This window comes from Ursus americanus, chromosome 26, assembly GCF_024610735.1.
Source record: "Ursus americanus isolate L20-20 chromosome 26, mUrsAme1.1.p, whole genome shotgun sequence".
NCBI classification, from domain to species: domain Eukaryota; kingdom Metazoa; phylum Chordata; class Mammalia; order Carnivora; family Ursidae; genus Ursus; species Ursus americanus.
The window spans coordinates 19,638,570-19,663,995 of record NC_142152.1 but is presented as its reverse complement, the minus strand read 5'-3'; the positions used below and the strand labels follow the sequence as shown (position 1 = coordinate 19,663,995).

Below are 25,426 nucleotides of genomic sequence, written 5' to 3'. Positions count from 1 at the left end.
TCTGTACCTCCCCCGCAACACTCTGCCCAAATAAAGTCATTTCACATGAACTGCTATCAAAGCAAGTATCCCTCATCCTTTAATTATTACTTATTTTGGACCAAGATGCAAGAGTTTTTCACTTATCTCTATTAAATCTCAGTTTATCTAGATCAGTTTATATCTTACTTCTGTCATCCAGTTTTTATCATTTATTCCTCCAGTCCTATGTCATGTGAAAATTTGATAAAAATGCTTTTTCTGACTTCATCCAAATTGTGAGAAGTCTTGTGAAGGTGCCAGCCCTGGCTCATGGGCTACTGTAGATCTCCACAATCTTCACCTATCCCTCAACGTGGGGAATGACGATTTCAACACACCTATCTAGCCACATTACTGTAGACTCCTCATTGCCCCAGCCTATCCACACTGAATCTCGTTTTAATTTCATTTGACTACCATTCAAATTTCTGGCAAAAATTTCTCTGATCAGTAACTCCGTTGAAAAAGGAAACGGGGTAGACTCTGGTGTGGTTTAATTTTTTGCAAACTTGGCTCTGGTATTCACTGCTGTGCCCACTCCTCACTATCCTTTTCCTTCTTCTCCAGGCTGAAACCTGGCCTGCCTTCCAGACTCTGCTCAGACAGCATCGTAGGTAGGATCTTCCCTGACCAATTGTTCCATACTCCCAGCCTGGAGGTCTCTGTCCTTATATTCACATCGCACCCTGAACTCGTCTCAATCATAGCACTTACCGTGATATGTGGTGCTGCCTTTCCCACTACACTGGACGTTCCTTGAGGATAGGGGCTAAACCTTCTTCTTGGCAACCCCGATGCCTGACAAAGGGATGATTAATGAATGGTGGCTGAAATACACCAGGCCCTCCCCAGCCCTCTGTTTGACGTCAAGCACATATGGCTTATCTATCTATGGGGCAAAGCTAAGCTGGAGGCTGCAGAGTGGGGCTTGGAGATGTATATTATGATACTTCAGCATGACATAACTTCAACAACATGAACTCATGGGACTGGAGAGGAATCTGGGGCCCAGCAAGAACGAGACTTGGGGACAGGAGACTAACTAGGGGGGCTGAGTCTCCAGGAAAATCTGGGTCCAGAGAGAGTGGGAATTCAGGGGAGTACTTGGGGAAAGGTTTGGAAAGGGTTGGTGGGCCATGGCAGTAGGAGTCCGGGGCCAGGCCAAACCTACTGAATTGGCAGTTCCACAATTTCTATAAAAGTGGAGGCATGTGGGGGAATAGACTGGTTGGAAGCAGGGCTGGAGGATTGTTTTAAGCCCTCATGGCAGGCTCATGGGCTTTATGTCGATTGGTGTTTACTTGGGGTGGCTTTGGGGGGTTGACAGCGATTACGAGTACACTGCTTCCTCCCCACACCAATGGCTCCCTGCTATTGACCAGAGGACAGCAGTTCCAGAATTCCAGATAAATAGTCTGTGCCCTCCAGGGTGATGGCTTGCATGTGGGGCAGGTTCATCTTTCGGAATAAAGGAGCGGACTAGACCTAAGCCCCCCATGAATTGATCCCAGCCTACCCCTCCAGCCTCATCTCCCCTTCTGTAACTTCTGTTCCCATTGAAACTCCAGCCACATGAGCTACTTGAAATTCCCCCCAATAGCCCAGACTTCACCTTACACCCCTGCCTTTACATGTGCAGGGCCTGTCCTTGGCACATTCCCCTCCCCTACATGGCGACCTCTCCTTTAGCCTCAAGATTCAAGTCAAAGTCAAGACTCTGAGAAACTCTTCCTAGCCAACCGCCACCCTGCATGGTAAGTAGTTCTTCAGTGAACCCAAGCGACTGTTAATTCTCCTATTGAAGCATTCACCATGACACTGGCATTGAGGATGTCCTACCCATCCCCAGTGCCTAGCACAGCACCTGGGTGCATATTTGATGCTCAAAAATGTTTGTAGAATGCGAGGGCATCATGACAGGTTGAGCATTAAAAGGTAGGCAGATTCTTGGAGACATCTCTGGCAGTGAAAGAAACTCCAGGTCCCACCAAATAGTGCCCCTGAGAATATCAATATACATCTTGAGACCAAGGATGTGGAGCGACAGTTCCCAGGAGTTAGGCACGGGAGGATTGTGTGTGTGTGTGTGTGTGTGTGTGAGAGAGAGAGAGAGAGAGAGAGAGAGAGAGAGAGAGAGAGAGGAGAGAGGGAGAGAGAGAAGGTGACGCCAGCCCTCCATGGAGCAATGGCTCTATCAGAAGGGGGGCTGTTTCCCTTCAATCATCATGGACCCTTCTCTGTTTCTTCTTGCCAACTGGAAGAGGAGAGATGCTGACAGCTTATCTCCAATACGCCCTCCCTGGCCCCCAGCCCCATCCCTCCCCACCAGCAGCTTTGGCACTTGCACCTACCCTGTCAGAGATGTTCCCAGGCTCTGAGGCCCTGCTGCTGACATGCGCAGCCGCTCTGGGCTTTCCTGGCTGAGGCATCCAGATAGCTCCCAGCTTCCTGAGGGACTTGAAAGAGAAAGAGTTGAGAGGTCTGGGAGTCAGGAGACCGTGGTTCAAGAGCTGAGGCTGCCAATAACCACTCATGTGACCTCGGACAAGCCTCTCTCCCCCTTTGGGCCTCAGTTTCCTCAACTATAAATTGAAGGAGTGGGCTGGCTGATCTCTCAGAGAGGTCCCCTCCAGCGTTCACGTTCTGTGGATCCTACACTTCTTGGATCCACACCCACCCCTTGTCTGTCTGCTCCTCAAATCAAAATCTTAGTGTTGACATTGAATTTGAGTTCATGTAGTAAAATCCTCTCTTTTTAGAGATGAGGAAATTGATATCTGGAAGAGGAAGGGGGCAGGCCGGCGGGGGGGACACGGGGAACACATGGGGGACTAGAACCAGGGTCTGCGCTCCCTGCCATATTCTGACCTTGTCTTTTAACCGCTGTCTTGAAGGGAGGAGCCCTTTGTGCAAAAGCTGGGCCAGCACAGGTTGGTTCGGGGCACGGTGGCTCCTTGCTCTTCTTCAGGCAATCTGCTCAGGGTCACGTGCCTTTGACCCTGGAGCAGGGGCCAGTCACCCTGTACTAAACCCAGGTCCAGAGCCCCGAGCCCTAGCCCTCTCTGTGTTTCTGACTAGTTGTGTGACCCTGCACAGGTCACACCGCCTGTCTGGCTTTACGTCTAGGGTTATATGAACCCCCTTGGACTGCAAGCTCTCAAGAACTGGGACTCGCCTGTTCTGTTTTGATCCCAGGGTTTGGTTTTCAAAGAAAAGTCTATTAGCTCAAATGTTTAACACAGAATCTGGTTTTTCCAGTAACCAATGATGTCTGAAGTCAAGTTAGCCCACAGAAGTCTTAGGTCCCTGACCACCAATGAAAGGGCTCCCTTGGGTCAGGCGCTTATCTCTGGTCCAATCAGTTGTGTCTGGAGTGTTGTGTGCCTGGTAAATACACTTGCCCTATCTAGAAACAATGCTTAGAAAGACATCTATTATAATTTCTATGTCTCAAAGAGGTTAAGTCACTTTAACCAGAACACAAAGCTGGTAAATGACAGTACAGAGTGGAACTCCAAAGCCCCACGTATTTCCCACTGCTGAGGACTGGCAGCTGTGGCCTAGTCATGCAGGGTGGGGTGGGGTACACTGAGAGCTACAGAGGTTCAGTAGAGGGAGCCAGCTTTCCAGACTTGGGGTCGGGTGGGGGTTCTGGGAAGTCTTCTTCTTAGAAGCGGTGGCCTTTGAGATAGGAGCTAAAGGACGGGCAAGCAGGGGCGGGAAAAATATTCCAGGTGAAGGAAATGGTGTGAGCCAAAGTATTTGGGTGATGAGGTATGGGAGAGGAAACTAGGGGGGGATTCTGAGCAAGTAGGACTGTGCTGAATACCAGATACATGAGGGGACATATATGAGACAAGCTTGTGTGCCAGGCCTAGTGAGAAGTTTGGGACTTGATTTGTGAGGCCATGCGGAGTGATTGAGGGTTGCTGAGCAGGTGAGAGGCCTGATTAGAACTCTGCTGCCAGAAAATGTCTGAGGAATTGTTTACAAGTCTGCTTCTCCTGCACGGTTATCTTCAGGCAGAGGTGGGGAGGAGAGCAGTGGAGCTGAGGAGTGCCAGTGGCACCCCCACCTTCAGGCGATGACCTGAGGAGTGAGAAGAGCGTGGCAGTGGCCAGGGCTTCATGACTGGATGTGAGGGGTAAAGAGGAGGGGGAGGAGCAGGAGACGCCTTTCCTTCCTCCTTTGGCCACCAGCCTCCTCCGGCCTGAGGTCTGGTCTGGTGAGGCAGAACACAGAGCATGCCTCTGCTGTCTGTGTGAGTTCCTGAGCAGTGAGATCTTTAATTTTTGTCTGCTGAGCCCTGATGGGCGAGGGGCCAGCCTGTGTTACAACCTCCTAGAGGCCCCTGGGCCAAGGCACTCAGACCAGAGTGGACGGAAACAAGGAATGAGTCATGCAGGCAGGCTGGGGCCCACTGGGATCTGGCTGAGCCTCCTCTCCCACTCCCCAGCCTGGTGTCTGTGCCCTGTCTTGAAAAGTTGGAGGGTCCAAGCCTGTCCCCAAGAGCTTGGGGTCCTACAGAGAGTATTGGAAGCACCAGGGAGAACCTCATTGGGTGTCTCCATTCTCAGCATATGATCCAGGGGACAATGGAGGTCAAGAGATGATAGCAGAAGGGGCTATCCCCCTTTCTTTGTCTTGATGATGAAGAATGCATGGAAGGCTGCTTACGGGCCTCCCTGGGAAGAGCTTATTCTGGGAAACACCCTACAGCAGCTTTTGTTCTCTGTTCCCTCAACTCCTATCCTTTGGGGTATGGGGGAGACCACTGCATCCCAGCAGGAAGCCAATGGTGGGGACAGGCTGGAGACCCCCGTGACAGCCAAGGGAAGATGTTGCTACTTGCCTTGTCCTCAAATTCCAGCACAGCCATTCCAGAATCCTGGATAGGTTGGCACAGCCCTTTGGCCCACAGGACTTTCTCCCTGAGGATTTTGAATGGGTAATACAGTATGAGATTCCTCCCCATCCAAATCCCCCCCACCCTGTGGAGCACTCCAAACCCCTGTGGTCTTACCAAAAGGAACTAAAAGGAGGAGGCCTTCCAGGCTGCTCACATTGTTTTCCTGCTCAGGTCTTCAGAGACTCTGCTTAGAAAGAAGCTAAATTTCATCCCCCAGGAGTTCCAAAAGATTCCACTTAAGCCAGAGCCTGGAGGAATTTATACAGGTAAGTAGGAAACATTGTCTGAGCTTTAGTTAAATGCACAGAGCTTTCAAATCAGCCCACTCTTGTATCAGAGACTGGAAATGGAGAGAAATGGAGTACAACCTACTGTTTTCACATCATTGCAGGGCATCCTGGAGCAAGGGTAGGCGCTGCAGCAAAAGCAGCATGGGCTTGGGAGCTGTTCCAGACTTTCTAGTTGACTTCTGGCTCGACTCCTAGCTGTCTGACCTTGAGCAAGAGTCTTCACCCCTCTGGGTTTGTGAAATGGGAATTACAATGCCTACCACACAGGGGCATACAGATGTTGTATTTATGGCACTTTTCTTTTCCAAAGAGAAAAGGTGAGGGGTAAGATGAGCCTTCCTTTAGCAATTGAAACCAATTGGATGTAGGGTAAGCTTGATTTCCTTCCTTCTCCTCCACGGGAGGGAATCAGATTCACTGAGACTCACCGTGATGACTTACCTGCCCTTGACCCAAAATGTGTCCCTAGCTGTAAACAGACCTGAGGAGGGTGGGATGTGCTTGGTGGGGGCTCTCCTATGATAGCAGTCCAAGTGGCCATCAGCACCCCCCACTACACCACACACAGCTATGAACGCTTCCAGTTCCCAGAGAACTGCACCCAGAGGGGCGTTTCCAGAGCAAGCTCCTCTGGAGGCTGGCGTAGGCTTCACACCTGGAACCTGACAAACCAAGGAATGAACCCTACTGTAGCCACTTATTAGCTCTGTGATTGTGGGGAAGCCATTTTACCTCTCTGAGCCTTCATTTCCTCATGTGCTACGTGGTGAAACAGGAGTACTTCCTTCATAAAATCCCTGCGAGAATTCAATGAGAAAATGTCTGGGCAACACTTAGCACCACACCTGGTGCACTTCAAGCACTCAAGAAATACCAGCTGGCAGATGGAGTGGCAGTAATCGATCCCCCCGCCCCTCACAGATTAGATGGACTGGTTATCTCATTTGCCCTGAAGGCGGGGGTAGCAAGAAGAGCATCTTTGTCTCCATTTTCGGATGAGAAAATAGCTGAGAGCTGAGCTCAGTTCACAGAAGACAAAAGCATGCATGGCCACCTGGAGAAGACAGCATTGGCAGACCGAGGCGGGGTGACGGTGAGCTCTGCGGGGATGCCAGGCCACGGTGTCTGAGGTGGAAGGGTCTTGGCAGCCCCCGTGGGCCCTGCAGGAGTGAGCTGGAGACTCTTCATTCAGCCCCCACCTTCCAAAACGGAGGCTGAGGCTGCGCCGTGCCGAGGTCTCAGCTGCCCAGTGTCTGTGCAAGGACATCGGAGCCCACGAGCTGCTCCAATCTGGATGGCCAGGGGCCCAAGCAGCCTTCCTTCAGCTGTTCTGCCCACTGATTAACCGGGAAATGTGTTATTTGTGCTGAGCGGGGGAACAAGCTCTCCTGGGGAGAGGAATTTGGGGCTGGAGGTCCAGTCACTTCCAAGGAAGAAAAATCCCTGGAATTCTGTTGGAAGTCTGAGTCTCAGCAAAGGAAACAGAAATTCACTCCTCGTTTTGGTCTTTATTTACCAACTTAGTTTAGGTTCTGGTAGCCATGTGGCTGCTGGCATTATCCCAACAAGACATGGGAAAGCGAATAAGTGGCCCTGGGTGTTCAGCAGTTCTCCATCCCCTTGTGTGATGCATGTGTCCCAGCAAACCTTTGCTGCAGGAATCCTTTATCAATCCCTTCTGCCTCTCTCTGAAGGACTTTCCAGAGATGATTTCCTTCCCCCTCTCCACAGCCCCCCCAGATGGGTGAGTAGGCTTAGCAGGGTTCTGTGCCTCACTGGGGAGGAAGCTGGGATCAGGGGTGAGGAAGTGATGCACGGTGAGTCAGGGGCCATGCTGGAAACAGTTCACCCCCCTTCTTGTCCTGGGCAAGAAGGGTAGAGGGGGAGAAAAGGTTCTGGTAACTCCATATCATCAGGGAATTGATTGTGGGCAGGCAGGGAAGGGGCGGGGAATGTGCAGTGGCGGGACCCAGGTGGTACCAGGGGCAGAGGGGCCAGGAAAGGTACCACCGGTGAAGAAGGCTGCTGAGGCACAAGCCCAGGCTTAGGAACAACATGGTGCATGCTGACAAGCTTGGGCTTGGGTAAGAAATGATCGAAGTTTGAGTCTTGCATCTGCTACTTACCAACCAGCCAGTAGCTATTCCCAGCCTCGGTTTCCCCTTTTACGCGTGGAAATCATAATGCCTCCTTTATTTTGTTAAATGAGTCAATTTATGTAGCATGCTTAGCACAGTGCTTGGACCATAGGAGGCTCCATAAATTTTGGCAGCTTTAGAAAAGAAAAACAAACAAAAAGCTCAAGTGTTTATGGGATTGGAGATTCTGAAGAGCTGTATCAACAGGTCCCAACAGTTACAGGGGAGGGAGTGATGGGCGGTAAGAGGGAGCCAGGACAGGGGGATGGCACGGGGGTGGGGCAGAAGGAGAGTCCTCAGAGTGGATTAGCCAGGCTGCAGCCCCAGGAGAACAGGGTGGGAATTTCCAAGGACCACTTGTACTCACAGAGGAGTAGGCGGGGCGGCTAGTGGTGAGGGAAGTGTGTCTGCATGAGGGTTTTGGCCCAGGCCAGTGGTGAGAGGCTGAATGGGCGGCAGACTTCCAGAAGTGCAGACGGAGGAGACGGAGCAGTAATAATGACTTGGACACATGGGAGGAAAAAATAGCTCAGGGACAAAGATGACGCCAAGGTTTCTGGCCTTGGGAGGCTCATGGGGCTCTGAGGTGAGCGTTGAGGGATGAAGAGGAGAGCTCCTGAAGGAGCAGGGCAGGTAGTGGGAAGAGGAGGGCCCCCCCATCCCGACCTAAAGAGTGGGGTGGATAACAGGGCTAGGGGTAGGTGTGGAGCTGAGACTTTCTCAAAGCTGGGAAGGTGCCGTGTCTCAGGGAGAGAACTGAACATTCTGGAAATTCAGATGGCATTCATCTCAAAACACAAGGCGCAAGATTCAAGGAGATCCTTAGGACCAGCCTTGGAGGCAGCAAACACATGCACTGGGACCAGTAACTACTGCCAGAAACTCAGTTTTTCTCTCTTAAAGTGGGTCTAAATGTGGGCCCTTTTTACTGGATGGAATCATTCCGTCATTCATTTACTTAGCCAACCACTGAACACGTATTTCTTGGTTGTCTGTTGGAGTCAAGCACTGTTCTAGGTTCTGGGGAAAAAGTGGTGAGCCAGGCAGACAGGATATCTATTCCTTTGAGCTATCACTGTGGCTTGGGAAGCCAGACATGATTTTATAGGTTGTTGAACAGGATTCTTCTGTGATCTTTGAATTTCTGCTGAGGCCGCAAAGACTAGAACAATAAGGACTAAATATTCTCACATTCCAAAGAGAAGTACTAGACACCGTCCAAAAGGCAGAACTGGTTCAACAACACTTGCGCCACATCCCTGGATTCCAGTCTATACATGAAAGGGACTGAAGAAAGTTGTCGAGGTAGGGAACTGTTGCATTAGTAGGCAAAGGGGAGATCTCCCCTGAGGGCACTCCTCAGCGCAAACCAAGCGCCAAAAGAACCAGTCACAGAGCTTGGGGGCTTCCAAGAAGAGGAGACTAGCATGACTCCCCTTAACTCTCCCTCCATGGATGCTGAGTTGCTGGAAGTTGCAAGCACCCCCCGTGCCCCAAGGCACAGCAAGGAAGTTCTGGGGAGAACCCAACATGTGTCTTTTGGAATTGAGGATGGGCATAAATGAAGAGACTTGTGTGCACTTCCTGTCTGGAGGCCTCTGACTGTGGATCCTGGCCGGAGTGGCTTCTATGGCCAACTGAGGAGCAGCCAAGTCACCAGTGGTGTGCCGGCACGGACAGACAAGTCCCACAAGAGGCAGGGAATGCAGGAGTCTGCAAGGGGCTGGCCAGAACGTGCTTTGCTACAGCAGTGCAGGGTGGGGTCCTGCGGGGAGACTCCCAAGAGCCCACAGATGTGCCCATGAAAGAAAGAGCACTGGCACCTGCCAGCCAAAGGCACCTGTCACAGGATTTTGCCACTAATCCTGTAATATCTCTCCCCCAACCCTGACACGGGGGAGCCACAGCAGAAAGGGAAGGTTAGAAAAACAGACCATGCAAGGGGCACTTGGGTGGCTCATTTGGTTAAGTGTCCACCTCTTGATTTTGGCTCAAGTCATGATCTCAGGATCGTGAGATCGAGCCCCGTGTCGGGCTCTGCACTCAGCGGATAGTCTGCTGGAGATTCTCTCCCTCTCCCTCGGCCCCTCCCCCTGCTCTCTCTCTCTCTCTCTCTCTCTCAAATAAACAAGTAAATCTTCAAAAACAAAACGAACACAGTCCATGCCTTACTCTCCCTACCACAGGGTCTTGAGCCAGAGGATAGGCCCATGGGGGGAGGGGAGGAGTATTAAATTGGATGCAAGAATGGTCAAACTGGATGAGGTTTTGATTTGGACAGGACCAGACTTTTTAGTGCCTAAAAATTGGTCTTAATTACAGAAACGAGACTGTTCTTGTGGTGGTGGGGATAGTCAAGCCAAGGACTCTGCTGGAGATGTCATTAAAGGTGGAGAAGGGAAATTCACCATACCATGGTTGAAGGCAGTGAGGGGACAAAAATGTAGCTCTGTCCTCAGAGACCCTCTCCAAGTTCAGCCCATTCAGTAAGTCAGTTACACAGGTAAACAAATAAAAAAGATACTTCCAGCTGGGCATTAGACTAAGCAATGAAGGTAAAGCAGGGTGAGGTGGTACCGGTGGGAGGGCTGCTGTAGATTGGAGGCTCAGGGATGGCCACTCCAGGAGAGGGGAAGCAATGAAGAGCTAATTCTGTAAAACATCTTGAAGAGAAGTGTTCCACGGAGAGGGCAGCGGGCATTAATGTGTCTTGTTCAAGGAGCAGAAAGGAGGCTGCAAGATGTGAGACAGATCAGAGAGGGGGACGCAGCCATTCAGGGCTTTGATGGACAGTCAGGAGCAGTGGCCAGAGTCCGACACTAGGTATTAGCAGTGCCCATCCTTTGGTAGCGTGGGACATTATTCACTGGTGCCCTCCTGCCTGCCCTGTCACTCTTCCTTTCTAGGGAACAGTAGGCTGCAGGAAAGCACCGGGGCCAGCACGCTGGCCAGGTCTTCAGGCTTGAGGGCAGGGGGCCATGATGCGAATGATGAGCTCATTGTTGGAGGTAGTCAGAGGGGTGGCAGTCAGCATTCTTGCACCCCGCCCCCTGGCTACCACCTCAAGGTGTGAGCGAGCACACACCAGGTCAGCCAGAGACTCGTCGAATCCCTCCTACCCCTCCTCTGGCACATTCCCGAGGGAGTCCAGAGAATGGGCTTCTGAGCCCGAAGCAGGAGGCCAGGATTTCATCCCCTTTTTGGACACGCGCTGTTTCCTGGTGTGACCTTATTCAAGATCCTCTACGTCTACACCTCTGTTAAAAAGATGGTATCTCTCCTAGGATGCGCCGTCGCCGCCTCAGGCCTCGCCTGGACCCTGACGCAACAGGAAAAGGTTGAAGATCTGGGAGCATGGGCGGCATGGTGGCCCAGGACGCAGCCAGCTCCACTAGAGGGCGCGCGCCCCCCGGCGACCTTCCAGCGCTCACGCACCCTGCGGCGGCGAGGGGGAGGCGAGCGCCCCAGGCGGCCCCGCGCGGCCCCGCGCTAGCCGACCCCGGAGCGGGCGCCCCCAGTGGCCGGGGCGGGAAGCGAAGGGGCCGGGCGCCGGTCCCTGAGGGCCCGGCTCTGTCACGCCGAGCTTAATACCTCTCCTGGCCTCCTTTCAGACCTTCGAGGCCGCAGCCTTGGTCCTGCCACCGAGAGTTTGTTCCAGAGGACAGGGCGAGGAGCTCCATCCGGGACAGGTCAGCAGTTCGAGCTTGCCCAGGACGAGAGAAAGGTGACCAGGTGCCCCTGTCCCGGCAGGCGTCGTCTCCCCTGCCAGCCGTCGGGTCAGCCCTGCGCTGCCCCCAGCTCCTCACGGGTTAACCCCCCTTCGCCGCCCGCTCGCTTCCCGGTGCCAAAGTGGGTGTTGCTGGAATTCCTCTCTCCCTCTCCCGTAATGAGGGGGCTGAGCTGTCCCTCAGAGGAGGGGGCATGGTGTAGATAAAAGAGACGAAAAAACAGGGGGAGGTTTCCAAAAATAAAAGCGTCCGTCTCCCCTTCAGAAGGCTGCAGAGACGGCAGAAGGCGCGAAGGTGCCGCGGCGGTGCGCGCCTGGCTGGAGACGAGCGGACGCCAGGCTCGGGGCGCGCAGCCCGGGGACCGCTCACGTCGCCCAGCCCTCGCCCCGAGAAGGCTGGCTTGGAGCCTCTAGACCGGGAGAAGCGGGCCACCGTCCGGGGAACGGAGCGAGGCCGCCGCAAGCCCCCGGGGCAGTTCCCCCCCTCTCACCGCTCTGCAGTCGCCCCCGGAGCCATGAGGCCCCCGACCACCCACCGCTGCCCCAGGCGCGCCCTGCAGAACCCCTGCGGGGGCCTCCTGGCCCTCGCCCTGGCTCTCTTCGTGGGCATGGGCCATGCTCAGAGGGACCCAGTGGGAAGATACGAGCTGGCTGGCAGGGACGCGAATCGGCTGCGGCGCCCCGGGGGCAGTCACCCCGCAGCGTCTGCAGCCAAGGTGTACAGTCTATTCCGAGAGCAGGACGCGCCAGTCCCGGGCTTGCCGCCCACGGAGCGGGCCCAGCCCGGCTGGGGGAGCCCCCGGAGGCCTGCCGGCTCGCTGGCCAGGAGGCCGCCCCGCGCGCAGCAGCCGCGGCGAGCCCAGCCACCTGCGCAGACCTGGAGAAGCAGTCCCTCGGGCCAGCAGCAGCCCGCAGCCAGGGCCCGGGCCGCACCGGCTCTCCCGCGCCTCGGAACCCTCCAGCGGCCCGGGGCTGCGCCCCCAACCCCACCGCGAGGGCGGCTTACGGGGTGAGCACTGCCGAGGAAAGCCTGGGGGTCGGGGGGGAGGGAACGAGGGCGGGCCTCCATGTGCTAACTAGTGGAGGGATGCGCAGGCGAGAGGAGAGGGCCGCGGGCTCGTGCCCTTGGTTTCTCCGGGAGCAAGGCGGCCTCAGGACTGCAAGGAAAAGCACCGGGGTCCCCAAGCTGAGGCTCGGAGATCCGACCCACTTTCGTAGAGTTGAGGGCAAAGAAACACCATTTTCACCCTTTCGTACCAGCTCGCCGAGACCTGACGTTAAATCCTTTCCCAAGGCGTCCATGCTTTCGCCTGCCCTCCGCTAACCGGTTCCCGCAGACTCCCCCAGGGCTGCAGGGATCCGAGAGGGAGCCCCGAGGGGGCAACGGGGTGGGAGGTCCAGTCGCCTGAGGCCCCAGAGCGGTTGAGCGGGCTCAGAGCGCAGGAAGGTGGAGGACGTCGGGGCTCCAGCGTGCCAAGGCAGACGCATCTCCGGGAAGGGGGCTGGCAGCGAATCCTGAACTTGGCTACAAGTGTACGAGTTGGGACGCAGGTCGGGCTGGGCCCACGCGTGGCTGAACGTGGGAGGGGGAATGGGCTCGAGGGCACTTTGGGCCGGAAGCCCGCTCGCGCTCTAGCTCTGGCACAGTGGGTACGTGGGAGAGTGCGTCTGTGTGTGCGCCTGTGCAGCTAGGTGTCAGCGCGACTCTCAATCTGCGGGACCCTTTCCCCCCACCCGGCGATTTGCTTTTTTCCCTCTCCCGGGGCACCCCTGCTGCCCGCTGGGGGCGCCCTCGCAGCGTCGGGAGGCTCGGAGGCAACCCCATCCCCAGTCGGGGTTTCCTCATGGCAGAGGGGCACTTGGCCTTGTCTGGGTATGCCACGTGTCTCCAGAATGGGGGCAAAGGGAGCCCCGGGCAAGGCGGGGCTGGAGGAGGGCTGGATCAGAGAGACTGGGAAGGTCTCTCGCGGCCCTTTATGGCCTGGACCCCATTTACCAGTTGATTTTAGTCCCAGTACTCAGCAAGGACACTTGTACCCTCGGTTCTACCCTGGAGGACGGTGTGCCTGGTGGCCTTCCGCTCCAGGTTTTCTTTGGCTGCTGAACTCTTCCTATTTCCTCAGGATTGCCTCCCTTCGTTCAGATCTCTGCTGAGACAGGTCTGCTCTGACTACTCCTGCCCCACCCTCTCTCCTTTCCACGTGCTTTACCTGTTCCTGCGTTTATGGCCTGGTCTCCCAGCCCATACCAACGTCAATTCTACAAAAACAGATGCTTTGTTTTGTTCATTGCTATGTTACTAGTGCCTAGAACGGTGCCTGCATACAGTTGATATTCGTTAAGTATCTGTTGAATGAGTGGATGAACTCCCTGCTTCCCCAGTAAGGCCCAGCTTAAAGCAGGCAGAAAGTAGACCCATGCACTGCCAGGTTGCTTACACACAGGATCAGTCAACAAGTGTTAATGGAGCACCGGTTTTGTTTCAGTTTTTTCCTTTCCTGACGTGTGCAAGTGAATACATGCTTCCTACGAGCAAGTGTGCAGAGCCTGGGACAGGGGATGGGGGCTCAGAGACAAAGTTATTGTTCCTGCCAAGAGAGCAACTCATTTACTTAAAATGGAGTTGGAGAGATGGACAGATATGTAACAACGAATGTGCTTACTAGTAACGGAAGCTTCCCATTAAGCATAAAGGAATGGGACAATTATGACTGAGGAGCTCAGAGGAGCTGGGGTCCCTGAGCTCAATGGGCTGTCTGAGGGGACGCAAGAGGGGAGGAGGCAGGAGTGGGGCCCAGAGGTGTAACACTGCCAAAGGATGAGGGCTTCTCACTGTTGGCACTGGCCTGGGGGCAGGATGGCACCCTGGTGTAGGGAAGCCATCAGAGTGAGGCTGGAGGAATAGGTTGGGCCAGTTCATGGAGGAGCTTATAGCGTAGGCATTTAGGTGCAAGTTGGGCGAAGGTAGAATAGTGGAGGTTGGGAGAGGAAGGGTGCACTATTAGAAGTTATGAAATGAGGTGGGGATGTGCAAAGCAGATTGTCACCACAATAAAGCTGGTATATGTGCACAGGTATGTAAGGACACGGGCTGGGTGCCACCCCTAGGCACCTGTCATACACAGGTGCACACATCGAATCACATGCTGGGTTTGGCTCCTCCTGCAGATTCTTTCCTGCAGCTTTAAGGGTGGGCTCCTCTGGCAGTCCACCCAACCACTCCAAGTGAGCTGAGTAGCAGTCTTGTCCATCTGCTTTCTCTACGCAGTCTCATTCTGGCTAATGGCTCCTGGCCAGGCTGACCTCTCTGGCAACTGCCTAGTGGGCTTCTCAGGGCCAAGGAGCAAGTGCCACCTGCTGGTGAAGCTTGGAACTGCATTACTACCATGGGCCATTCATTCATTCCACGACTACTTGAAAAGCCTATTGTATGCCAGGCACTGTGCTGGACCATGGAGATACAGTAGAGACCAACACAGCTGGTGTCCTCACAGAACTTGCATGTAGTGGGGATTTATCGCACACAACAAAGATTTATTAAGCATGTGCCAGGCACAGTGCTAGTGTGTGCAGTACGTTGTAACCACAGCAGACACAGATCCTGCACTAATGGAATTTATGGTCTATAGGGGACTTTTTAAGCCATTGTTTCACAATATTCAGTGTTTCTTGAAGTAGCCTCACAGCCTAATACTTTCATAATATTTTCCTTGATCTTTTCCCTCTTGGTCTATTATTTTTCTTTAAATTTATACACTGTAAAAATAGCAGGATTTTGTATTTCATCTATTTTAAAGTATTTTATATTATGAGGTTTTGTACAAACATATTTTAAAAAGTATTGGAAATAATATAACGATCCACATTTTTCAAGCCTTAATATTTTGGCATATTTTGCTTTTGATTTTTTTAGTTGAAATTCCCTCCATAAACTTGTCTCTTTCTCCCCAGAGTTAGCCACTACCCTGAATTTACTCATGATTCCAATGTATGTTTTTACACGATTACTACAGATGCAATCCTCCATAAAATACACAATATTGTTTTGCATATTTTAAACTCAGGTAAGTGATACCATACTGTATTATCCTCCTACAACTTGCTTTCTCCCCTCCTCATTAGATTTTTGAGTTTAGCCATGTTAATATAATCAGCCCATGTTTATTCATTTTAACTGTGGTATATTATGCCGCTGTCTGAATATACCACAGTTTATCCACCCTCCTGGTTTTGAACATTTAGATGACTTACATTTTGTTTTGCTGTTACAAACAGTGCTTGACTCATTTTTCTACACAAATTCATTTTTCAAGGATACTTTGTATTACTATCATAGTTGAAAATAATACCACTAATCATAAAAAGAGGGTAATTGTAAGAAAATTGAAATGAAAATGTTCTCAAATTCTAGTCAGACACCCTATCTTAGGAAGCTCAACCGCGTGGTGTGTCCTTCCTATTGAAAAGGGAGACTAGCATGTGTTGGGGGAAGGACCTGGCACGGGAACCCAACCTCAGACAGATTTTTTTCACTGATCTAATCAAGCTAGAAAGATCACTGAAAGGGGGATCACTTTTTCACCATGCGACTCACATGAATGCTATGGTTGTGGAAACCTAAAACCCCCTTGCTTAACCTGGGTGTGGCCCATCCATTATTTGGGAAACAGGGGATTAAGTGAAACAAAGAAGTATTAAATGTATGCCGCGTGTCAGGCATTGTGTTAGACACAAAGAGGAATAAGAAAGAATTCTCAAGATAATCAAGATGGGGACACGTACAACCAGTAACCTGAGACAATCAGGACTAAATGATTGCAGTGGCTGGGGAATGGGGAAGGCAGAGGCTCTATCAGGGGAGGTTTACACAAAGGAGGTAACATTTGATCTGGAAGTCTCGGAGTATGCAAAGGACTTCAATCAGCAAAGAGGGGGGAGGCATTCTAGGCAAAGAGCAGTTTAAGCAAAGGCATCAAAATGTGGCCCAATGTGGTGCTTTTGTGGGACAACAAATTTTATAGCCTTGGAGGATCATAGCCTTGGTTGTGGAAGGTCATGGGCACGGGGACAGGTAGGTGATGGGGGCAGTTAGACCGCACAGGCAGGTGGGGGCCAGGCCAGTTTCATAGAGGCCAACAGAGAGTCAGGGGAGGTTTTTAACAAAGGACCAGTACAATCGCATTGGTCCTACGTGGACCAGCAGGTGTTCTAGGCTGTTAGCCAGATGTGTCCCCAAGGGTTGGACAATGATGTTGGATCCTGAGTTGATGTTTGTTGAGAGGTGTCACCTGGAAGGTAGGGCTCATATGATCTCATGGTGTTACCTTCCAAGGAGTCAGAACCATTGAGTCAGATATGCCCCAGCCAGTCAGACTTACTTGCTCTCTCTAGCTAGCCAGAGCCTGCCGAATGGTCTTCTCCCAGCTGAATGGTCATCTCCCACCTCCCTGGGCCTCTGCCCAAGATTCTAATATTGGCCTTGAAAGAACTCTCAGAGTCCCCCTTTGGGCACCTGAATCCCTTTTGAGTGCCCTTCCAGCCCTAGCCTGGCCGCCCCTGCCTGGCAGCCTTTGATTCTGACCAGGCCTCACTGTGTTCCTAAAGGCCCTGAGGGCTCTACCGCTGGCAGGCAGGGCATGGCCGGCTGCTGCCTCCCATAGTCAGCTACAAAGCTGTCCTGAGGGCATCTGGGGTGACAGCTGGCTCATGGGGCCTCCTTGGGCTGGGCTCCATGCCATGACCTCCCAGCCAAGTGGGCCCCTCAGCCTGTGCTTTCTGGGCACTAACAGACCCTAGTTCTTAGAAAACTCCCAGGGCATGCAGTCTGTTTCCTTGTGAAGACCTCCTAGGCCTCTAAGAGGACTTGTCATCACCACAAGGGGTAGTGACTTACAAATGCATGGGTAATATACCCACCCCTTCTTCCAGTGCGCACACTCAGAAAGCCCGGGTATAAGGACCAACCCCTTCCTCAGAACCCAGTGACTTGGGCTTTCATAGAGCCAGGAAGCCGCGGAAGGCAGCGGTCCAGAGAGGCTTCGGGGTGGCCAGGATGGCCCAGCTTTTGGCTGGGAGGACATTCTGGGAGCTCCCTGGGAGGCAGCTCCCCATAACTTTGGGCCACAGGGCTAGAAATGGGCTTCAGCTTTTCCAGGCTGCAGGAATTTATTTTGAATGTTTTGTAAGGCTCCAAAAACCACACAAGCTTTGGGGTCCACTCAAATGTCAAGCAAACTCGTAAACGAGACCAGATGCTCGCTCTTCTGTCCACAGAGGTCACAGGAATGGCCCCCTCCTCTTCACCCTGATTCTCCAGCTCGTTCTCTGCTGCCCCACTCACGCTGTTTCAATGAGTGCTCAGTAGACAAATTCTGATGGTAATAATGGGGTCCGCAAAGCCAGGGCCAGGCCCAGGCCCTCAGAAGCCTTCTCTGGGGGGATCCCTTCTAGAGAAGTCACCCAGGTCCAGGCATTTGGGTCTCTAGATGGAGAGTCGGGGCTGGTGAAAGCTGCTGGTGCTACAGGGGCTTCACCACACACCTGAAAGCAAAGCTTGGCTGAGTTGGGTGAGTACCCCAGCAGTTACTACAGACCAGTGTCTCCCGTAGGGACCCTCAGTGCTGGCACCAAGGAGTAGCTGAGGAAAGACTGTCCCCCATTAAGTAAGTTCCATTCGCCTGCCCAAATAAAAAGTGTGCTCACTATGCAGAGGCAGCTTAACCCAAGGCCCCAGTTTCATCTTCCTACCAGCTCATCACCTCAAGCCCCTCTTAAATAGAAATTCTGTAACCCCAGTTCCCTCTGTCTCCCCCTGCACCACGCACCAGCCTGCCTGAGGGCCAAGGCTCCTCCCCTGAGCATTTGTTGGCAGGTGATGCATATGTATGTCCTGAAGGGTGTTCTAGGTGTGTTTTCCAGCTGCCCTTAGATAAGCGGCGTTTGTGGGGCAAAGGACCACTGTGTTTATTCGTTGGTGAGAGGTGGTGTAGGGTTGGAGCATGACTTAGAGGCAGGCCAACTCGGGTTTGAATCCGGCTTCGGCACTTACGCATTGTTGAGCCTCGGTAGGTCACTGAACCTCTCCGAACTTGCTTTTTTCATCATCTGCATGATGACTGTCATTCATTGTCCCAGGAAGTGCCTTCTTTGTGTTAGGTATTCCCGGTCTCGCGTGCTCTCTCTCTCTCTCTTTAATCATGACAACAACCCAATTAGGCAGGTATTATGACCTGGGAGTGAAGTTGCCCGAGATCACGCAGAGAATGACAGTCAGGACTCAACGTCAGATCTGCGGGGTCGCAAACTTCTTGCCCCTGGGCCACATGGCCTCCCTAGAGAAGGATAGTCTAGGCAGCCTGGCAGGTTTCCCCTGGGCCCTGCCCGTAGAGGGTGGGACCATCCACGGGGCTCTGGGAATAGTACCTCTCTGAGCACCCTTGTGCTGACCCAGTTTTGCTGACCCCACAGGAGGAATGTCTGCGGGGGACAGTGCTGCCCAGGATGGACGACAGCAAACAGCACCAACCACTGCATCAAACGTGAGTGCCCCCGCCCTGTCTACCCTCTCCCCCTCTCTCTCTCAAGGTTGGCCAGGCCCAGAGACTCCAGGACCTGGAGCAAGGGTCTCTTCCCAGTCTGCCTTTCCAGAATGGAGGCAGTGGGCTGTGGAAAGGAGGTTTTAAAAAGGCCTCCAGCTGAAAACAACTCTCAGATAAAATTCCCCACTCGTGTGTTCAAAGCTTCCTGCATTCCCCTCTTGCTGCCCCACTGTGTTGGTGGCCCACTCCCCCTGTCCATGGGGCCCTTGGACGCCCACACACCCCTGTGATCTGCAGCACATGACTGGCCCCAGAGCCTCTGCATCACACAGTTCTGAGGGCACCATTCACCTTGCATACTCTGGGAATCCCCTTCTGCCCTGGCCGCTGGCCCTGCCGGTCCTGGCCTCTGTCAGGCCTCCTGCCAGCATGAGGCTGTCAGATGAGGCTCCAGCCCCGTGTCTGGAGCAGTCTTCCTTCCTCCTGGCTGGCCCCGATGAGAGAAAAGAGAGAGTCGTCATCTTAATTATGTGGAAAGCAAGGAGGGAGGCTGGAAGAGCCAGGGCCTCCATGCCCAAGCCTCCACTCACCCCATAGAGGCAGTGCCAACAAGAGCCGATGCCTACGCGGCTCTCATTTTGTGCCAGGTACACTTTACAAGGCCCACAGGGCAGGGAGTACCACTATCCATTGGGCAAAAAAGGAAACTGAGGCACAGGCAGGTCACTTGTTCATGGTCACGTGGCCTGGAAATGGCAGGATTTGAACTCAGGTAACCTGACTGCAGTGTCCCTTTTCTTTTTTCTTTCTTTCTTTCTTTTTTTAAAATTTTTATTTTGTTATATTAGTCACCATACAGTACATTCCCAGTTTTTGATGCAATGTTCCATGATTCATTATTTGCATATAACACCCAGTGCACCATGCAATATGTGCCGTCCTTAACACCCATCACCGGCCTATCCCAATCCCCCACGCCCCTCCCCTCTGAAGCCCTCAGTTTGTTTCCCAGAGTCCATAGGTTCATTCCCCCTTCTGTTTACCCCCCTTCATTCTTCCCTTCCTTCTACCGATCTTCCTATTTCTTATGTTCCATAAATGAGTGAAACCATATGATAATTGTCTTTCTCTGCTTGACTTATTTCACTTAGCATAATCTCCTCCAGTCCCGTCCATGTTGCTGCAAATGTTGTGTAATCGTTCTTTCTGATGGCTGAGTAATATTCCATTGCATATATGGACCACATCTTCTTAATCCAGTCATCTGTTGAAGGGCATCTCGGCTCCTTCCACGATTTAGCTATTGTGGACAATGCTGCTATGAACGGGGTGCATATGGCCCTTCTCTTCACTACGTCTGTATCTTTGGGGTAAATACCCGTAGTGTAATTGCTGGGTCATAGGGTAGCTCGATTTTTAATTTTTAAGAGAACTCCACACTGTTTTCCAAAGTGGCTGTACCAACTTGCATTCCCACCAACAGTGTAAGAGGGATCCCCTTTCTCCACATCCTCTCCAACATTTGTTCTTTCCTGCCTTGTCCATTTTTGCCATTCTAACTGGCGTAAGGTGGTATCTCAAGGTGGTTTTGATTTGATTTGATTTGAATTTCCCTGATGGCTAATGGGGTGGCTCCCTGCCACTACCTTCTGCCAGGCCCTAAGCCTGGCTACAAAGGCTCAGTCCCACCAGAGCCCCTTCCTGCCTAGCGACAAGCCCCAGGCCCTGTTCAGTGTGAGGGTTTCACAGCTAATGGTCTACGACAAAAACTTGCAGTGTTCCCAGCCCCAATGGATGCCCTCAGCTCTGATTCTGAGACCTCCCGAGATGGGGATGGGATGGGGACACGATGGGGCTGCTTCTGTTTCTGTGGAGATGGAGATGCTGGCTCCCCCAGCTCTTGGTTCTGCTTCACACGCCATGGCCCTGACCCTCTCCCAGCCTGACAGGGAAGCTCAGGCAGAACCTTGGGTTTCTCTAAGGGCCCCCAGGTAGAGAAAACAAAACCCCCAACTCAAAGACAAACAGCAAAGCAGATCTTTCCCCTGAAAATTCCTTTCCTTTTCAGGGAGCCTGGATTAGGGGGGCTCTCAGAGGACAGGCCCTCTCTGGCTGGTAGCAGAGATGGGGGAAAGACACTTGTCCTTCATAATTATAAAGATGAAGACAGTGCACCTCGGGTGGCTTGCTGAGGTCACAGACTCATTGGAGGAGGATCAGAGACTCAGCATCAGCAGCTCCCCTAGGCAGAGAAGCCAGGGACGTGGGTAGCCAGGGTTTCGTGCTCAGCAGAAGCTCTGAGGTTGGGCGCTGAAGCCCGGGCACTGGTGTATTTTTAAAGTTCCCCAGGCAATTCTAGCCGGGGCTGAAGACCACTGAGCAGAGTTTGATCAGTCATAGGAAGATCTGCCTTGGGGGCCCTAACTCAAATCCTGTTGTTCCCACGAATCCTCTGGGATCTTATTTAAAGGGCAGATTCTGGGACTCCTGCGGGCTCAGTCGGTTAAGTGTGTGCCTTCAGTTCAGGTCATGATCTGAGAGTCCTGGGATCGAGTCCCGCACTAGGCTCTTTGCTCAAGGGGGAGCCTGCTTCTCCCTCTCACTCTGCCGCTCCCCCTGCTTATGTGTGCGCATGCTCTCTCTCTCTGACAAATAAAAAAAAAATCTTAAGAAAAATAAAAAATAAAAAAGTGCAGATTCTGATTCAGCAGGTCTGGGGCTGGGCTGGAGAATCTGAGTTTCTAACAAGCTCCCAGGGACTGCTGGTGCTGGTGGTGGTGGTGGTACAGGGACCACACTTTGAGTAGCAGAGCCTTGGGGCACTCTGGAGGACTGGGGAGGGATTTGGGGTTGGAGATGGAGTGGAAGGTTGGTATGTTCTAGTGAGCTTGGCAGAGAGGGTTGCTGAGATTTGAGCTGAAGCTAGAGCAGGGTGGCTTCAGAGGGGGTGGGCTTCTCACCAGCTGCCTGAGGGTTCTGGGCCTGGGCCTCGCTCTGGCCCTCCAGCCCTGGAGGGTGTCAGTTTCCTAACTTGTTCATGATTTTCCCGTGTTAGTCTCTGCCAAACTGGAGTTTTGACACCGGAAACTCAAGGTTGGGTGAGTCTGCAGATTGTCAGAAACAACGTGTGTGTGTGTGTGTGTGTGTGTGTGTGTGTGTGTGTGTGTCTACCCTTGTGCCCCAGCTGGGGGAGGCTCTAGCATGCTGCCAAATCCCACTCCAGCCTGGGAGCCCTCAGCCCCCTATTTCTCTCCCGTTCCTCTGGCCCTGCTGTTCCCCCAGTCATCCCCCCTGACCCTGGCACGCAGGCTGGCACCTCTCCTGGAGCAGTTGCCAGTGGGCATTAGCCTTTCCCACTGGAAGTTGGCTTGCCCACTGAAGGGCTGTGTGCTAATTAGCTGGGCCTTGTGCTGTTTGCTTGTTGCTATTTTGCTACTAACGAGCCTAACGAGAACCACGTGGGCGGTGGGGTGTTGGCTCCGTAGAATGTGGGGCTCTTGGCTCCACACCCTGTCAGCTGGCTCTCCTGTTTCCCCCCGTGGTTAGCATCTTCCTCTCCCCTCCCCACAGCTGCCCTCCTGGCTGGAGCCAAGAGTGCCAAGGCTGCGGAATGCTCAGGACTCTTTTCTAGCACTTTCACACATGTGGGGTGCCTCCTTGGCCAGCAGGAGAGGGGGGCTGACAAGGAGGGGTGTGTGACCTACCCCCATGGCCAAGAATGAAGTCTAGTCCCAGAACCGTGTGGAGACTCAGTCTGTCCCCTGGTCTCTGCCAGAAATCTGTGGGTCCGACCCGCTACTCGTATGCAGGGAGGGATGGCCCTTGCCCCCTGGGCCACCCCTCGGCCCCCTCTTGCCTCCTCTCACAGAATCCTCGGGGGCTGTGACTTACTAATCCATCTGCCTGGCAGGCCCCTCCCTTCACCCCCGTCCGGTCTCTGGACCTCGGGGAGCCACTGCATCTGCCAATGACCACTGTTGGAACCCCAGCTCCTCAGTCCACCCTGGCAAGGTCAGAAGCTGGGCTCTCATCTCTTGCTCCGGTCTTGGTATCTGCCTCCCCTTCTGCGGCTCTGCCAGCTCTGCCACAAGATTTCTGTGTTTATGTATTTGTGGAGGCAGCTGCCGGGGGCCTGCCTGAAGTCCTTCCTGAGGGGAAGCACTGTCGAGTGTGGGCTGACTGGATCCTGTTTATAGTTAGGGCTTTTGGGAGACCGTCCAGCCTTCCCAGACTGGCTCACCCCCATCGCCACCCCAACACACACACAAAATGGGGGGCTTCTGAAAGCTCACACTGGGGAAGAAGATTTGAAGAATTCTTTGAGTTCTCCTTTTATCTCAGCCTAGATGCACAGAAGCTATTCTGGGCAGGGCAGAGGGAGTCCCGCAGCTGTTGAGGAAGGTGTAGGGGGGTTACTCCACCTGCAGCACCGCCAAGCAGGAAGGCTCAAGGTTAGGAGCCTGTGCTTGGGATTCGGGTGCCAAATCCAAGGAATTGTGGATCTGAATCCCAGCTCTGTGTCTTCAGGCAAGTGACTGGCCCCTTTCTACCATAGAGCCTCACCCATAAAACGGGTATAACCATCTATATGATAGTGTTGTTTTGGGGGATTAACAATAACACTGTAGCTATTACCGTGGGTCAGGTACTATTCAAAGTACTTGATATTGTTAATTTTTGATCCTCACAATCCTATAAACTAAATTCGATCTTTCTCCCCATTTACAAGTGAGGTTAGCTATTTGCCCAAGTCCTGCATCCAGGAACCAGCAGACGCTGGATGTGAATGCAGGTAGCCTGGCTCTGGGGTACAGGGCTCGTGCTCCTGATAAATGGGCACGTCTGTGTAGAGAGCTGTCATTTTAATCCAAATCCAGGAGGTTGTGCTGACTACTTGGGTTTAAATGCAAGCTCCACCACTTAGCTATGTGGCCATGGGCAAGATGCTTACGCTCTCCGTGCCTCAGTTTCCTCACCTGTAAAATGTGCCTAGGGTTAGTCTCCACCTCACAGAGTTGTAAGAGACAAATGAGATAACTCAAGTTAAATGTTTAGTTCAAGGCCCAGCATGTTCTCTGTGCTCCACACGTGTTTGGCCTTGATGCTGAGAGAAGGGACTGTGTCATACGGCCCTCAGCACAGAGCAGTGGCAGGTGCTCATTGGACACAAAGGAGAGGCTTAGTAAGCATGTACTGAGTAATACAAGGCCTATCCCAGGACTATGCCGACAAGTCCCCTTCTGCTGCCTCACTTCTCTCAGCCCTTCCAGAAGACTCAGGAGCTCCTGGAGTGGGCCTTGGCATCTGCCCCTGCCTTCTGGGTCCAGAGCCTCCACAGGCATGGTGGCTTTTGTTCTGGTCCACAGCTCAGTGCGATGAGAAATCCATTCCCCCTAATGTAGCCCTAATGTGGCCCCACCCATCCCATCTCTGTAATGACTCCATCCCATCGGGCAAAACTATGGCCAGGTGGACAAGAGCACCAACTTTGGAACCAGATTCCTTGGGTTCAAACCCTTCCTCCATCACTTAGTAGTATGGTGACCTCAGGCAAGCTGCTTGACTGCTTTCAGCCTCGGTTTCTCCATATGCCAAATGAGGATAAGAATAGCACCCATAGTAGTTATAAGAATGAGGAGAAGCGACACATGTAAAGAAGTTAGCCCAGGGCCTCATAATGGTAAATGCTGAGCAAACGTTAGGGAAAAGGGTCATGGCGGGGGGTGGGATCTTCACCAACTGGTTAGGAACTGCCAGGAGCCAGAGTCTGGAGCGTCTGTGTGGCTTCTCTCTGGAAGAATCATCCTATGAGAGTCAGTAGTTGGCAGGGAGTGGAGGAGAGCAAGGTGAGAGGTGGCTAAGGGGAATCATTACATGACCTCAGTGGAGACCCAACTAACGTGAAGGGTTCAGTTGTAGCAAGAGACCATCATCTCTCTCCTCACCAAGAATGGGTACCTGAGATTTTCCTCGTGAGCAGGCACATGCCCCAAGGCTCTTTGCTCAAAGAAGTATTTAAGAGATGTTCTTCGGAGGATCCTGAAGCCAGCTGCTGCTGTGTCCTATTGATAACAGGGGAGTGCCTACATGGTCCTTGTTTGGTAAAGGACTGAGTGGGTGCAGGATCTCGTGGGTGGCCTGGTAGTTTCCTTCCTCCATCCCCAGCCTCCTCTTCTCGCCTCCTTGGCTGGCATCTCCTTTTCTACCCAACGTCTTAATGTTTGGCTTCCCCAAGACTGTGCAGATCTTCCAAATCGCCCACACAAAGAGGGGGGCCATGGGAGCCAAGCCAAGCATTAGTTGTCCCCTATTCTTGAGCACTAGTAGGCACTGTTAACTGTCAGTCAACAATAATAACAGCAGCCACACTGTGTGCCGGGGACCACCCGAAACATTTCAACCCCGTTCACCCTGTGAGTGGTCATCGTGTGATTGTCTTCCGTGTCCCCCTCCCCTGGCTGCTGCTGGTCCTCTACCCAACGGCTAAACATTGGGTTTTCCAGGACTGAGTCCTGGGTCCTCTTCTTTCTCGCTGCACCACTCCTGGAATGATCTAATGTATTCCCGTGGATGGAAGCATCATCTCTGGGTAGACGACACCCAGATTTATGTGTATCTTCAACCAGACCTCTCCTCTGACCTCCAGACTCCGTCGTGATGCCTACTCAGTCAGCATCTGCTCCTAATGCTCCCCAGACATCCCCACCCCCAACTTGCCCAAAACAAGCTCGTGGCTTCCCTCCGTCTGTGCCAGCTGCCCTGCCCAGCTGTTACCCACCCTGTTAAAAGGCACCCCCATCTGC

At 53.0% G+C, this 25,426-nt stretch overlaps 1 protein-coding gene across 1 annotated transcript in view; it reads left to right on the top strand.

Annotated features, from left to right (window-relative positions):
* The first annotated feature begins 10,890 nt into the window (after nucleotides 1-10,890).
* LTBP2 (latent transforming growth factor beta binding protein 2) overlaps nucleotides 10,891-25,426 on the top strand; it is a 100,865-nt gene continuing 86,329 nt past the window's right edge. Inside the window, exons 1-3 of the mRNA XM_045807818.2 lie at nucleotides 10,891-11,047; nucleotides 11,351-12,094; nucleotides 18,553-18,623. Coding sequence (XP_045663774.1) covers nucleotides 11,601-12,094; nucleotides 18,553-18,623 — 565 coding nt within the window. The 5' untranslated portion in view covers nucleotides 10,891-11,047; nucleotides 11,351-11,600. The remainder of the gene's footprint in view (nucleotides 11,048-11,350; nucleotides 12,095-18,552; nucleotides 18,624-25,426) is intronic.